At 36.2% G+C, this 12,738-nt stretch overlaps 1 protein-coding gene across 1 annotated transcript in view; it reads left to right on the forward strand.

Moving 5' to 3' along the window:
• LOC104689211 (mannose receptor C-type 1) overlaps positions 1–11,814 on the forward strand; it is a 58,671-nt gene extending 46,857 nt beyond the window's left edge. The window contains exons 24-30 of the mRNA XM_010399247.4: positions 556–785; positions 1,863–2,028; positions 2,363–2,515; positions 3,376–3,492; positions 5,345–5,512; positions 8,053–8,112; positions 8,495–11,814. Coding sequence (XP_010397549.3) covers positions 556–785; positions 1,863–2,028; positions 2,363–2,515; positions 3,376–3,492; positions 5,345–5,512; positions 8,053–8,112; positions 8,495–8,745 — 1,145 coding nt within the window. The 3' untranslated portion in view covers positions 8,746–11,814. The remainder of the gene's footprint in view (positions 1–555; positions 786–1,862; positions 2,029–2,362; positions 2,516–3,375; positions 3,493–5,344; positions 5,513–8,052; positions 8,113–8,494) is intronic.
• The last annotated feature ends 924 nt before the right edge of the window (positions 11,815–12,738 follow it).

Raw genomic sequence — 12,738 nt, forward strand, 5'->3', positions numbered from 1 at the left:
GTTATGGAAAATACTGGTTTGTACATGTAGCATGAACTGTCTGGAGTGAGACTGTAACTCATCTGCACTGAACTTGAGCAAAATCGCCTCCAAAAAAGAGTCTAAAATATTGAAATCTATCATCTGTTTAAGTACATGAATAATTTTTAAGGACTGCTCTGTTGTGAACATTTTATTTCTTGGGAAGAAAAAAATCCTTGGAAAACCACATAGTTTCTGCAAACCATTTCATTTGATGAAAAAATATTATGAAAAAAATTATGACCTAATCCTAAGTAATTTCAGTAATACTGTTCTTGATGATTATATAGAATGCTCCTTTACTCTTTGTCAGAAGTTGCTTTAAGCAGCTCTTTTCCTTTCTACAGCTTTGTAATTAAATTTTACTACTGATGCTGGCTCAAAGCATAGTGCATATAACCCATGCTGACTATAAATCAGGGAATACGAAATAAAGAAGGAAGACCTTTGTTTAATTCTATTTGCAATCACAGTGAAATCATACTCACCTTTTGAACAAGCATATGGGTCTTTTTTTCATCCTTTATTTTACAGATGCTGAATTTCTGCCTTCTACAACTTCATCCCCATCGAACATAATCCGTTATGGTAACAGTAGTTATTTGTTCATCCATAGCAAAATGACATGGGAGGATGCACAGAAAAACTGCAAACAAAATCAATTTGACCTTTCCAGTGTCTTAGACCCCTACAGTCATTCATTCCTGTGGCTGAAGATATTAAAGTATGGGGTTCCAGTGTGGATCGGTCTTAACAGTAATGTGGTAAGAACATTAAACTAATTGAACATGATGCTGCTTCTCTCATGGACAAATCAGGAACTGCAGTCTTATTATCTCTCTTTATTTTAGCTTATTTGTTTATATCTTGGACCTAAATACTTTTTTGTGCTGTCAGAGGAATCCATCCTCTTCTGTTAATCTGATTAAATTGTATATATTGCACATGCTTTTCACACTTTTTCTATGATATTCCACTCTGTGCACTTTCAAATAAGACAATTTAGGCCAGCATCTTGGAATATGTCTATATATATATATCTCAGGTATAAATGTGATATATATGTGATATAAAATCCTCATATTTTAGAATTTAGAGAAGAAAGCATTTATTCTAAATAACAATACCTAATTTTGAGAAATATAATAATGTGCTATTACTATAAATATTTAAACATTGTTGAGGATAGTTAAGAAAATAATTAATTAGTTTACCTAGTTTAATTTTTTTGTCTCCCCTTTCCCAGTTGTTTGGTATTTTAATACTTTCTGCATATTTATATACAATTTTTGTTCCTCTTGGCACAGACAGTTGTCCCACACTCACTCCATATGGCTGAGCAAATGAAAAAACCCCGAATATAGGAACATAACACACCACTTCCTAAAAGTCAAAAGAACTCTCTAACATTAATCACCAGGATGAATCACTGAGTTAACCAGCTTTGGTGGGAAATGATTATGGTTTTAAATACATTTCAAGCTAAAATAATCTATGTGTCTTGAAACTCCTGCGGAAATGGCTAGTGCAAAAATTAGCCATCCGAATTTCACTCCTACAAATTATTTTAAATGAAATTGTTATCAGTGCCACATTAAAGGTATTGTTAAGTTAAAAATTAACTCAATGTCACTTTGCATTTCCTTTTGCTGAAAAGTACTTGTTGCACTACTGTATTTCTCAATAAATAGCCGTTTGTCACAACAAAAACTTCAAAGTTTGAACCATTTGTATTTGTTATTGGTTTCTAAGAAAGGCTCCAATCCTTTTAGCACAAAATACTACATAGTCAGAGTAGATAGATAGAGTTAATCATTCCAGTTGATGTGTTTTTTCCTTAGACCAATGGGCATTATGAATGGATTGATAACTGGAGAATGAAGTACACTAAATGGGCTGAAGGGGAGCCAAAGCAGAAAATAGGCTGTGTCTATCTTGACATTACTGGAGTCTGGAAGACAGGATTCTGCAATGAAAGTTACTTCTCTGTTTGCAAAAAATCTGATGGTAAGAACTTCAATCTGACCATTTCAATTGCAACCAATGTCTCTTTGGAGATGCTGGGTTTTATTTCAAGAGCTAAATAGATGAAATCATTAGAAGTTACATAGGTTGAATTGTACTTTAAAATTAGGGCAAACAAATAGTAAAAAAGGGCTAGTGTGACTGTGAATAATCATTTTATATCCGTAATGTTAGATAAATTTTGCATAGCTTAGACTCCCATTACGTGCTGTTTATTCTGCTATTGAATAAACTTGCAATATCAAAAACCTCAAAAATCAAAAGGCAATGAATGTCAGGGAGTAGTCACATGGTTTTTTTAACTATGTTTAATCAGTTCAAGCTCCCACCGAGCCCCCTCAGCTTCCAGGAAAGTGCCCTGAATCAGAAGGACACAGATCTTGGATCCCTTTCCGAGGTCATTGCTACTACATTGAATCCTCATCTTCAAGAAACTGGGCCCAGGCCTCTTTAGAATGTCTTCGACTAGGTGAGTATCCTACTTTATGAGCACATATTCCTGACTTGTTTTCCTAACGGTAGAAAGCTGAACATGTGTTATGTGTTTTTGTGATTTCAAGGATGGTTCAAGTGTTGGACAAGACAATTGCATCCAATTATTGCCTTAATTTGGGAGGAAATGGAAAACAGCTCTGTACCAATGGCACACACTGTGTCTCGTGTATGGGACCAGGCATGAGAGGAGCTGTGTGGCCTGGAGTGAAGATCATAAAAGTGGAAAACTTGTACTTTGACCCTGATAGGGCATAAACAGCTTCATCCACAGCAGTCACTAAAGCTTATTTTAATGGAATTTATATCTTTTGTATTTTTGATCTAATTTCCCCCTTGATTATAGGAATTTTATGCCACTGGAGTGAAAGTTACAGCTCTTTAGTCTGGATAATATATGAGTAAACTAGGGCTGTTGAGCAGTTTCATTCTCTCAACTTCCTTCTTTGGGAAAGGGATGAAGATTGATTATGCTGGGCTTCATATGTCTGTAGCATTGTTGTCTATAGCATTGGTGGCAATGGTGTCTGGTCTCCCATTAGATTATGCAGAGATCTCATTAACTCTGCCAGTGGAACTGATTATAGCTTTATCTTCCCTGGAAGTACATACTGACGTGGTCAGGTGAATTGCACCCTAGGCCTTCACTGATAGTAAACCTGCCATTGAAACCCATGGCAAATATAGGCACCTGGTACTGGGTGAGAAGACTCCCTCTCTTTTCTGGCACTCCTGAGAGGTTCCTGGGCTCTCATGAACGAGTTTGTTGACAGGACAATGAGGATGCTTTCCACTGTGAAACATTTCTAAGAGATTTTTTTTCCCTGTGTCTTCCAGGTGCCACTTTGGTCTCGGTTGAAGACCCAGCTGAAGCCAGCTTTCTGACCTACAACCTTGAACCACTTGAAGGGAAAACATCAACATTTTGGACAGGAATGTACAGAAATGTTGATGGTACTTTCTTTACTTTGAACGTCTTTTTCCTTAGTGAATAATTACTGCAAGTTGTTTTACATGAGTGTTGAAAATTTCACATTATACTTCTGCAATATGTATGTAATGAAATTAGAAAATTTACTGTATTATCGTCATAGGGGAAGCTGGTAAATTGCAATCAATAAATAACCAATAATACATAACAGAAAGACCAGGCACAGAAACTTCACCTTATAGGAAGAAAAGTAATTCACAACAAAGTAAGGTACAAAGGTGCATATAGCAGAATACAGAGAAGACTGTGTCTGGAGTCGAGCCAAAGACAAATGGTTCTTCTCAAATGTGAGTAGGCCAAGGATCCATGTGTCTTTCGCTGAGATGCTTCAATTTTTGAGCTGGAGAATAATGTGGCTAACATCACCTTTAGTCTTTGGAATCACCATCCTGGAATGACCAGTCTCTCGTTTTAGTTACAGCTGGCCCTCAGAAGAGCTTCAGTTGAAGATTGTGTCTTTGGAATTGTGTATCACAGTTTTTCTATTTTCTGCCTCACTTTAAGGAAGATAAAGCAAGACATAATAGGCAATAGAATGTTTTAATTAAATCTTAAATTTGGTAACTATTTCTTTTTCATTAATACAGTCAGTATTTAATTAGATAGATCTATTTTTACGACAGACTTTAAAGTTCAGTCTTTTATTGTTCAGGTAAAAAGTCCTGGTATAACTGTCAGTGGCAGGGTTGCAAAATAGTTCAGGTGACTTGAGGTGGGGCTTTGAGTTTTGGAGGATTTTTTTTACAACTGCCTACCCAAGCACTTGAATGATAGACTTTTTAGGGAGAAGAAAACTTTTCAATTACATTGCTTGAATCTTAATCAGGAATAGTGAAAATTTTTAGTGAAGGAAAGAATTTGAGAGTAGTGATTGATATGCATGACACATAAAGGAAAGCTGAGGTTTACTCATGGTCAATTGACACAAAAAATGTTTTTTGAAGTGTTTCTAGAGCAGCTCTTCTTTATAGCTCTAGACAATGATTATAGCGATTTCAGCATAACTGCATAACTAAATTTCATACCTTTATGTGTGTATCTAAATCATATTCAGATGTCATGTCCTCACACAAAGGGTGTCAGGAATTATAAAAAAAAAACCCAAAACAAATGCAAAATATGTAGAATCTTATAAGAAACCAAAATACAACTTTCTTGCTGAGTCTAAGAATTTGCTTGAGTACAACTTATAGTCACAAGGGGCACACTTATTCTAAATAAATAGCCCTATTAAAAGAAAGAAAGAAAAAAGGAACAGGAAGGAAGAAGCAGAAAGTCCCAAGCATAGCTGAACAACAATGATCACAAGATTTTGGAAGGAAAAAGAAAAATTGTCTGTGTAAAGCTTGTTGAAAGGAGCAGAAACTGGAAAACAAATGGAATAAAATTTGGCTTAAAAAGACTTCAGTGTGGGCTTTGGAAAGAGTAACACCAAACCTTCCTACAAATTACTGAAATCAGGGCATTCTAGTGAAGTTGTTATATTTTAACATAATTTCTTTCTATAAACAGAATAAATAATTGACACTGCACCATTGCTATAACTTGTGGGAGATTCTTCTTGGAACTGTCTTGCCTTTGCAACACCATGAGCCAGATTCATTTGCCGTTTTCCAAAAATGGAAGATCACTGTATCATTTACATAAAAACTTAGGGGTAACAAGTTGTGGCAGAAGTAAATAGTTTGATGGTGTGTCTCCAAAAGTGGTGACAAATAAATTTCTCACAAAGGCAATAAATATGGAGCATGTAAAGGTGTCAATATGTAAATTAATACTATCTTTTTTTTTCATATTTGATGTTTTTTCAACTAGGAGATTGGCTGTGGCTAGACAACACTGCAGTGAATTTTGTCAACTGGAATGCCGGAGAACCTTCTGCTCAACTAAATGAGCACTGCGTTGAAATGTATGCAAACTCTGGGTATTGGAATAATATCTATTGCTCTTCCTACAAAGGATATATTTGTAAAAAGCCAAAAAGTAAGTGCTGCATTTATGAATTAGTTTTATGTATGGAGTATGCTCTTTGTGTGATAGTATTAGTTGGTGCCTGTTACACACAATGCATTTTAGCTGGGGGTTCTGAGTTTTTATAAATGCCAAAGGATGCACACACACTTCCTTGCCAACAAAGAGATAGAATGACTCTTACCAGAAAGTAGGAGTTCTGGACAGTGCTCAAGTCTCTTAAGAATTGCTTTTAAAAGACTGTGTTCATATCTTGACCGTACCTAGTGTACACACTTAACAAGTTTGCGTGTTTTCTATTGATAATTGTTGAGCAATCACAATGTAAGGACCATGTCTTGCATACACAAATTTGTCTCATCTATATGCAAATATATTCCTTAGGGTACCCCCTCTGCTCTGCCTGTGGAGTAGCTGTTGTTTATTTCCCTCTGCCAGTCTCATGTGCACGTTTTCTGAGTATGACGTAGCGGTTCTATGAATTGAGTATTTATGAAGTGTGAATTATTTAACAGCTTGGGATCTTTTGTCTCTGCGTCCTCCTGTTGTGAAAAGATGGATGAACTAAAAGGAAAGCAAATAGCATAGTTTGAATGTGTTAAACTGAAGGTGTCCTGACACAACTGAATGTGCAAATTTGTCAGTAAGGACATCTAGTGCATATGTATTCCTAAAAGTCATCATAATAATTTCTTTCAGCATGTGTTGCGATACCAAAGTCTCTTATTTATGCTTCCTAAGAAGGTAAAAATGCATGTAGTAGCTGCAATATACCCACTTCCTCTACAATACTGGAAATGAGAGAAATTCTGCTATCCTTTCTGTAAATTTGTTCTCATGCAAAATTATTCTTACTTATTCAAATGCTTGTAATGATGAGTGTATCTTTTACAGGAAATACTGCAAAATCTCAGTATAACCACCCTTTCAGAGTTTATTCATCTATCTTTTTGCATTGTCATCAACAAAAATTCATAGGCGTGGGTACCAAGTGTTAAAATAAATGGCCACTGTTCCTTTTTGACCATTCAATTCAACTATTTGTGCTGCTACTGGCATTCACTTGTTTTGATGCTGAGCCATTGCAAAGAGCTGAAGCAGATGAAAACTAGTTACTTTTTTCTAGGATTAGCTTCAGCCAGTCTGGTCTCCTGATCTAGAATGTCATGGATTCAGCCTAATTCCAGTGTCAATGCAAGGATTATATAGACACTCACCCCAAAACAGGACACAATCTAGTCCTACTTTGTCATAGAAATGCAGATTTTCTTGGCATAGTTTTTCAGAACTGTGACTATTCTCCACGTGCAGAATTTAAACAAACTATTAAATAGCTATAGACTAATGGAGCGTTAGAAGCGTGGTTTAACTGAGTTGCACTGGCTATTGATGGTTATGTTTCCTGTTTTCTGAAGACACTGAAACACAAAAATGTGACTGAAGTCTTCCCATAGAATAGATGCTGTTTACTGTTCCATTTATTGAGGTAATTTTTACCACAGTAATAGGAGAGCTCTGTAGCAGGTCTATTCCATAAAGTATCTACCTTCGTAAGTGAGGAGGTGCTCAGCCTGGAGAAGAGAAGGTTCTAGGGAGGCCTTAGAGCACCTTTCAGAACCTAAAGAGGGCTCACGAGACAGCTGGAGAGGGACTTCTTATGAGGGCCTGTAGTGACAATCCAAGGATGGAAATTCACAACCTCCCTGGGCAGCCTGTGCCAGTGCCCAGTCACCCTCACAGTGAGGAAGTGTTCCCTGATGTTCAGAGGGAACCTCCTGTGTGGCACAGTGGTGTCCACTGGCTCTGTTCTGTCACTGGGCAGCACTGTGGAAAAGATATAAGTGGGGACTGGTAAAAATAATTTAAATTTCTGAGCTCACCTTTTTCGGAATGAAACATGATGCATTGATTCAAGATTTAGTTATAAACCAATGATTTTATGTCCACATGGCAAAATAAAGACCTTAATCTTAAATGATGGCCCATTTACCCAGCAGGCCAGATTTCATGGTCCAGATGTTAAAATTTAAATGAGCTACAAACTTTCTAGTTTGGATGTGATACCTGCTAGGACACTTTGAAGTTCATGAGTGATTTCAAGTGTCAATGCAGATAAGCCATCAAAGTCTCTTGGCAGCCAAATTTAGTACATGTGCTATGTTTGTATAACAAGTACTGCAAGAAATTTTAATTATATTGAGGATTATGTTTGACCATGTCTATCCTCAAGATGCTGTATAGATTTTCTTGTGGTTTCACTCTGATGTCTGGATCAGTCTCCATGGAGCCTTTTGATATTTTTTCTTTTCTGCTAGTTTATGTAAATAACTGCGTGTGAGACCAGAAAAACTAGACCATTGTGCTATGCCTTAAGTGTATATAATTTTGAATGAACAAAACCCAAGTGTTTTAAGTATTTAGTGGTTTGTGTTACCATATATTTATCTGAACATGATTTTCAGTATGTTCCAAATATAGAAATAGATAATAAACAATGTAGAAATAAATAAAGTAATAATACAAAAACACAATTTTTTTTCAATGTTTTCAAGTTCCAGAAACTGAAATGCCACCAGTATCTGAAATGCCACCAGCTGAAATACCTACAATGGGTAAGAATATTGTCTTTCAAGTAGAAAAAACTAGTACAACATAAGATCATAAACCAAAAAATTCTATTCTGTATTACGTCTCTTAAATTTTCTGATATACCCAAGCACTGTACCTGTTTCCTAGGATGATACTGTTTCCTAATAGTGTACAATATACTCCATTTGGTATCCAAATGCAGATCTAAAAAAAAAAAATTTGTGATATAGGATGCAAAGTTAGGATTTAAAACCAAGTTATTTTATGTTGCTACCTTTGTCTCTTGTTACTTTGAAACAAATGAACCACTTTTCCTTTAAAGATCATGCATTCTGAAGAACTTGTTTCCAGTAATCAGATAAAGATTATGTGGCATTCTCTTGATTTCTTCCTATTTGTTTTCAGCAATGACGAAAGATGAGAAGGCTTCTACCCTGAACCACAGCAAAACAGGAGTTGTAGTTATTGTTGTTGTCATCATCCTAGTTGGAAGTGGCCTTGCAGGCTATCTCTTCTACGAAAGAAGAAAGAGTTGCTTGCCAACAAATGACAGCTTTGAGAATAATTTGTATTTCAATGGTGATGCAGTTCCTGGAATTAGTGACACAAAGGATCTTGTGACCAACATAGAACGGAATGAACATGCAACACTGTAATGTAACAAAAGGAAATGTAATGTAATATGTAATATAAAATGTAATGTAATAAAATAAAATGTGCCTTGTTTTATTAAAATTATGCAGCTAGAATTAAGCCAAAGGTATTTTCTCATGTGCAATTACTGTAATAGCCTGTTTCTGTGTGTGTGTACTGTCAAGCACTGCAGATACTTTACTTTGTAGCCATTATATAAGGTGTAAGATTTCAGATCTCAGGATGTGATGATCACACTGGTGAATGTGCATCTTAAGAAAAGTGATAATGTTGACTAAATATTAAATGGAACAATAGAAATGTATACAATAAAGAAAGTAAAATATAGATAAATGTACTTGAGGAACACACAAAAGATTTGAAGTTTCTGCATCAGATTTATTTCAAACCATGCTATTGAACAGATACGCAAAGCTATTCAGTAAACATCTTCTAATTCTACCATCTTTCAAGTATTCCCATGGACTTAACTACAAGCATACTTACTAGATGATAAGTCTGTATTTGGGCGCATCCACTTTGAACCATGTGGGGAAAAAGAACTTTATTTCAGTTCCCACAGCTTCATACAACACAGAAAATCAAGAATGTCGTTCTTGTAGTTTGTGTATTCTAGGATTTAATCAGGTAAAGTCTGGAGGCAGGCCTCTGGAGTGGAAAAATGTGGTTTGTATTAGCTGCCAGTTTTGGCTGGCCACAAGTGGGTTTGTTGGTGAGAGGTGATGAAAGTCGTGGCAAAACTTCCTTCTTATCAGGACAACAGTTACTGAGGAGAGGGAGGAAAGTTGCCTGTGCATGTTCTCTAGGTCTCTAGGAGCAGAAGGTTTCTGGATAGCTGTTATGGTGATCACATGTTGGTACTGCTCTTCACAGATTCTCAATAAGTAGCATAGTTTTGTGGGGTGTGTGCTGCAAGTCAAGAACAATTTAGCTTTATCAATGTAATAGTTACTACTGATTTTATTTACTTTCTAAAATGGTTAAATCAGCTACTATTTATGGACATCTTAGATTCCCCAAGGAGTTTATATTCCTAATTTTTGTAGATCCTGTAAAATGTAAATCATGCATGATTCCTCACTTGCATACAAAGGTTTGCAAGGTTTGAATTGATTTTGTGGTTTCAGATTTTGCTCTGTGAAATAAATGATAACTATCTTTGATAAAAAGTATCTTTTTAAAATAGGTTTTCATCTTAAAGTCTCATCTATATAAGACACTGTAACATGAAAAAGGAGATGATACCTGTGAGAGAATATTACCATCAAATGTTGTGGTCAAGTATTATATTAACCATATTTTCCTGAATCTGTCCCAGGGTGATCTGCTTAAAGACAAAACAAGAATGTGAGCTGAGGGATTTAGTAAAAATCTTAAATTACAGACATATGTAGGTAAAATGGGATTTGTCCAGGAGCTCCTTTTCTCTGGCTCTGCTTGCTTTCTCCCAGTTATTGCCTTGCTCTGTTCCTACTGCTAGATCCATTTTTAATGCACAGTTTTTTAAGCATGTTTTTTCAAGGGCCAGTACTTCTAATGATTTTTTTATGCCATCTGATGTGGCTCATGACAGAAAACTCTTGACTGACTGATTGATGAGGCTAAGGGTCATGTTGTGTCAGTTATGTGGAGAAGTGGTGCCAGGTAGAAATTTATGTGAAAGGGACATTGAAAAGCTAAGAGAGCCTGACCGGAATCCCAGCCTCATTGTGCTGGCTGTTGAGCAAACAACAGACAGGCGTAGACTCTACCTAAAAGAAGATCAGTCCTGTTCTGGGGCCCTGCACAATCTTAAAATGGTATCTGTGCACTGAGTCTTTCTTTCAGATAATCTGTATTCCCATGCACATATGCAAAGGTATGATTGCAAAGAAGATAAAAATAGAGGGGATGGCTCATTTCTGGTTCTTTGCCATACTCATCAAGTACATCACTGAAAAGTGTCAAGGAGGGAATCCTGCTAATGGAGCCTGGATATCTGAGCTCATTCATCCCTTTATTCTTCCTGAAATCCATCATCATCTCTGAATTGAAGAGAATTAAAAATGCTATGCTAGTTGATAGCTGGCAGTAGATGTAGTTGCTTCTGTGAAATGCTGTGTCAGTTCTGCTCTACTGTCCAAACAGGTACAGAAAAAATAGAGAAGGTCCTGAATCGGAAGCCCTGCTCTGAAGACAGAGCTATTTAGCCTGCTCATTTTAGAAAGAGTGAGTGAAAAAGACTTGAAAGATTTTCAGAAGAGGAGAAAATTTAAACTGCATGGTTTACAGTCCCTCCTATTTCAATACAATGGAATTGAAGAAAATTTCCCATTAAAAAGATTAATATGGAAACAGTAGCGGTTATAGCACAGGAAATCATTACCGTTCCATGTCGTAAGCAGAAGATGGGCACTGATACTTTATACAGAAACTCTAACCAGTTTTTGAATAGAAGGTGGAGAAACAAACAAGCTTGAACACTTTAAACTATATCTAATTAATACAGGATAAAATGGAAGGCTTTTACCTAGGAACAGAGATAGGTAAAATACGCTTCCCTATTTGACTGGAAAAAATAAATGTGTTTTATTGGAAATGATTCATGTTCATATGGACACACTATAATTTTATATTTTCTATATTCTGATCCTTCACTAAATCTTTCAACCATTTTCTACTACTGACTGCTATTCATACTGGGGTTTGTCAGGTGCCTTAGAACCAAACTATTGCTCTTGTGATCTCTTACTTTGTCTCCCAAGCAGATGACACTACTTAAGGGAGATCTCAGGCTGTATTTTACATACATATATACATGTATATACACATTCACAGAAGTATTGGGTTCTTGCTTTTCTGAAATATACTTGCTGTAAAAACAAGGAAAATAATTCCTTGAAAAACAAGATGATGAATAGTATGAACAAATGAATATGAATAGAAAAATAAAATTTTAAACTGATCTCTAATAGTTCATATCTATAATCCTCTGATACTGACTAGATTTCTTGTATTTCATCAGGAGGTTTAGAAAAAAGAAAGAAAAAATCATTGATTATGTAGCATGAAAATAAAAAAATGGAAAGGTTGTTCACTCTTTTTTTTTTTTTTTTAAGGCTAGAATGTTTCTGCTGAGGTTTAGAGTATGTATTTTTGAAAGAAATAAATGTTTATAGTTTGGAAACTGTGATTGTGCTATGTGTGGGGATTCCGGATTGAAATCTTATATCAAGTTATGGCAGGCTAAATGATCACAAAATTGCTTCTATATTTTAATACAAGTTTTTTTTTGAAAATGAATTATTTAGATTCTGTAGGAAAGCATCCAGTTGAACCTGGATGGGCTCACCCATGCATTTCTGTGGGCATCTGAGGAATGAGTTGATGGCAGTATTCAATAGCATGTGAAGTTTTGTCTCTTCACATTGCAATGTTTCTTGATTCCCTTGTGTTTAATTCTCATTTCCCCTTTTCTCTGAAAAAGTTCGGACTTCAGAAGAAAGGTGGTGAATGTGCACACTGTGAGTGTAACTTCCTGCCCGGGAGCAGAGATTGCCAAAGGAACAACGCTGACTCAACACAAACCCCAGCAGCTTTTGTTCCTCGCCACTTTTAAAATGCCAGGCAGTGCCTTGCCAAATGGCAGATCCTGGAGCACATCTTTGCAATCCTCTGGTTTTCTTTCCACTTTGTGGGCTCTGATGCAATCTGCTCAAAGACATAAACACTTAGGTAAAGCTGACTGTAGTATGTTTTACTCTTTTTCAGCCTCTCTCAACAGATTATCAGTACCAGTCCTTCACCAACCACTGATCTTTGTTCAGAGCAGAACCAGTTTATTTTTCTCTGTTGTAATTGTTGCCTCCTGGTAGATTTGGATATTCTGAGATGTTTTATACAGCAGAACCACAAGAAACATTTCTCTTGCTCCTGAGCAAGGAAGGAAGGAAAGTTGGAAAACTGAGGTTTCATATTCAAGCACACCAGTGTTGGGGAGTGCCAGAATGCTTGAC

Source organism: Corvus cornix, chromosome 2 (genome assembly GCF_000738735.6).
Source record: "Corvus cornix cornix isolate S_Up_H32 chromosome 2, ASM73873v5, whole genome shotgun sequence".
Taxonomy (NCBI): Eukaryota; Metazoa; Chordata; class Aves; order Passeriformes; family Corvidae; genus Corvus; species Corvus cornix.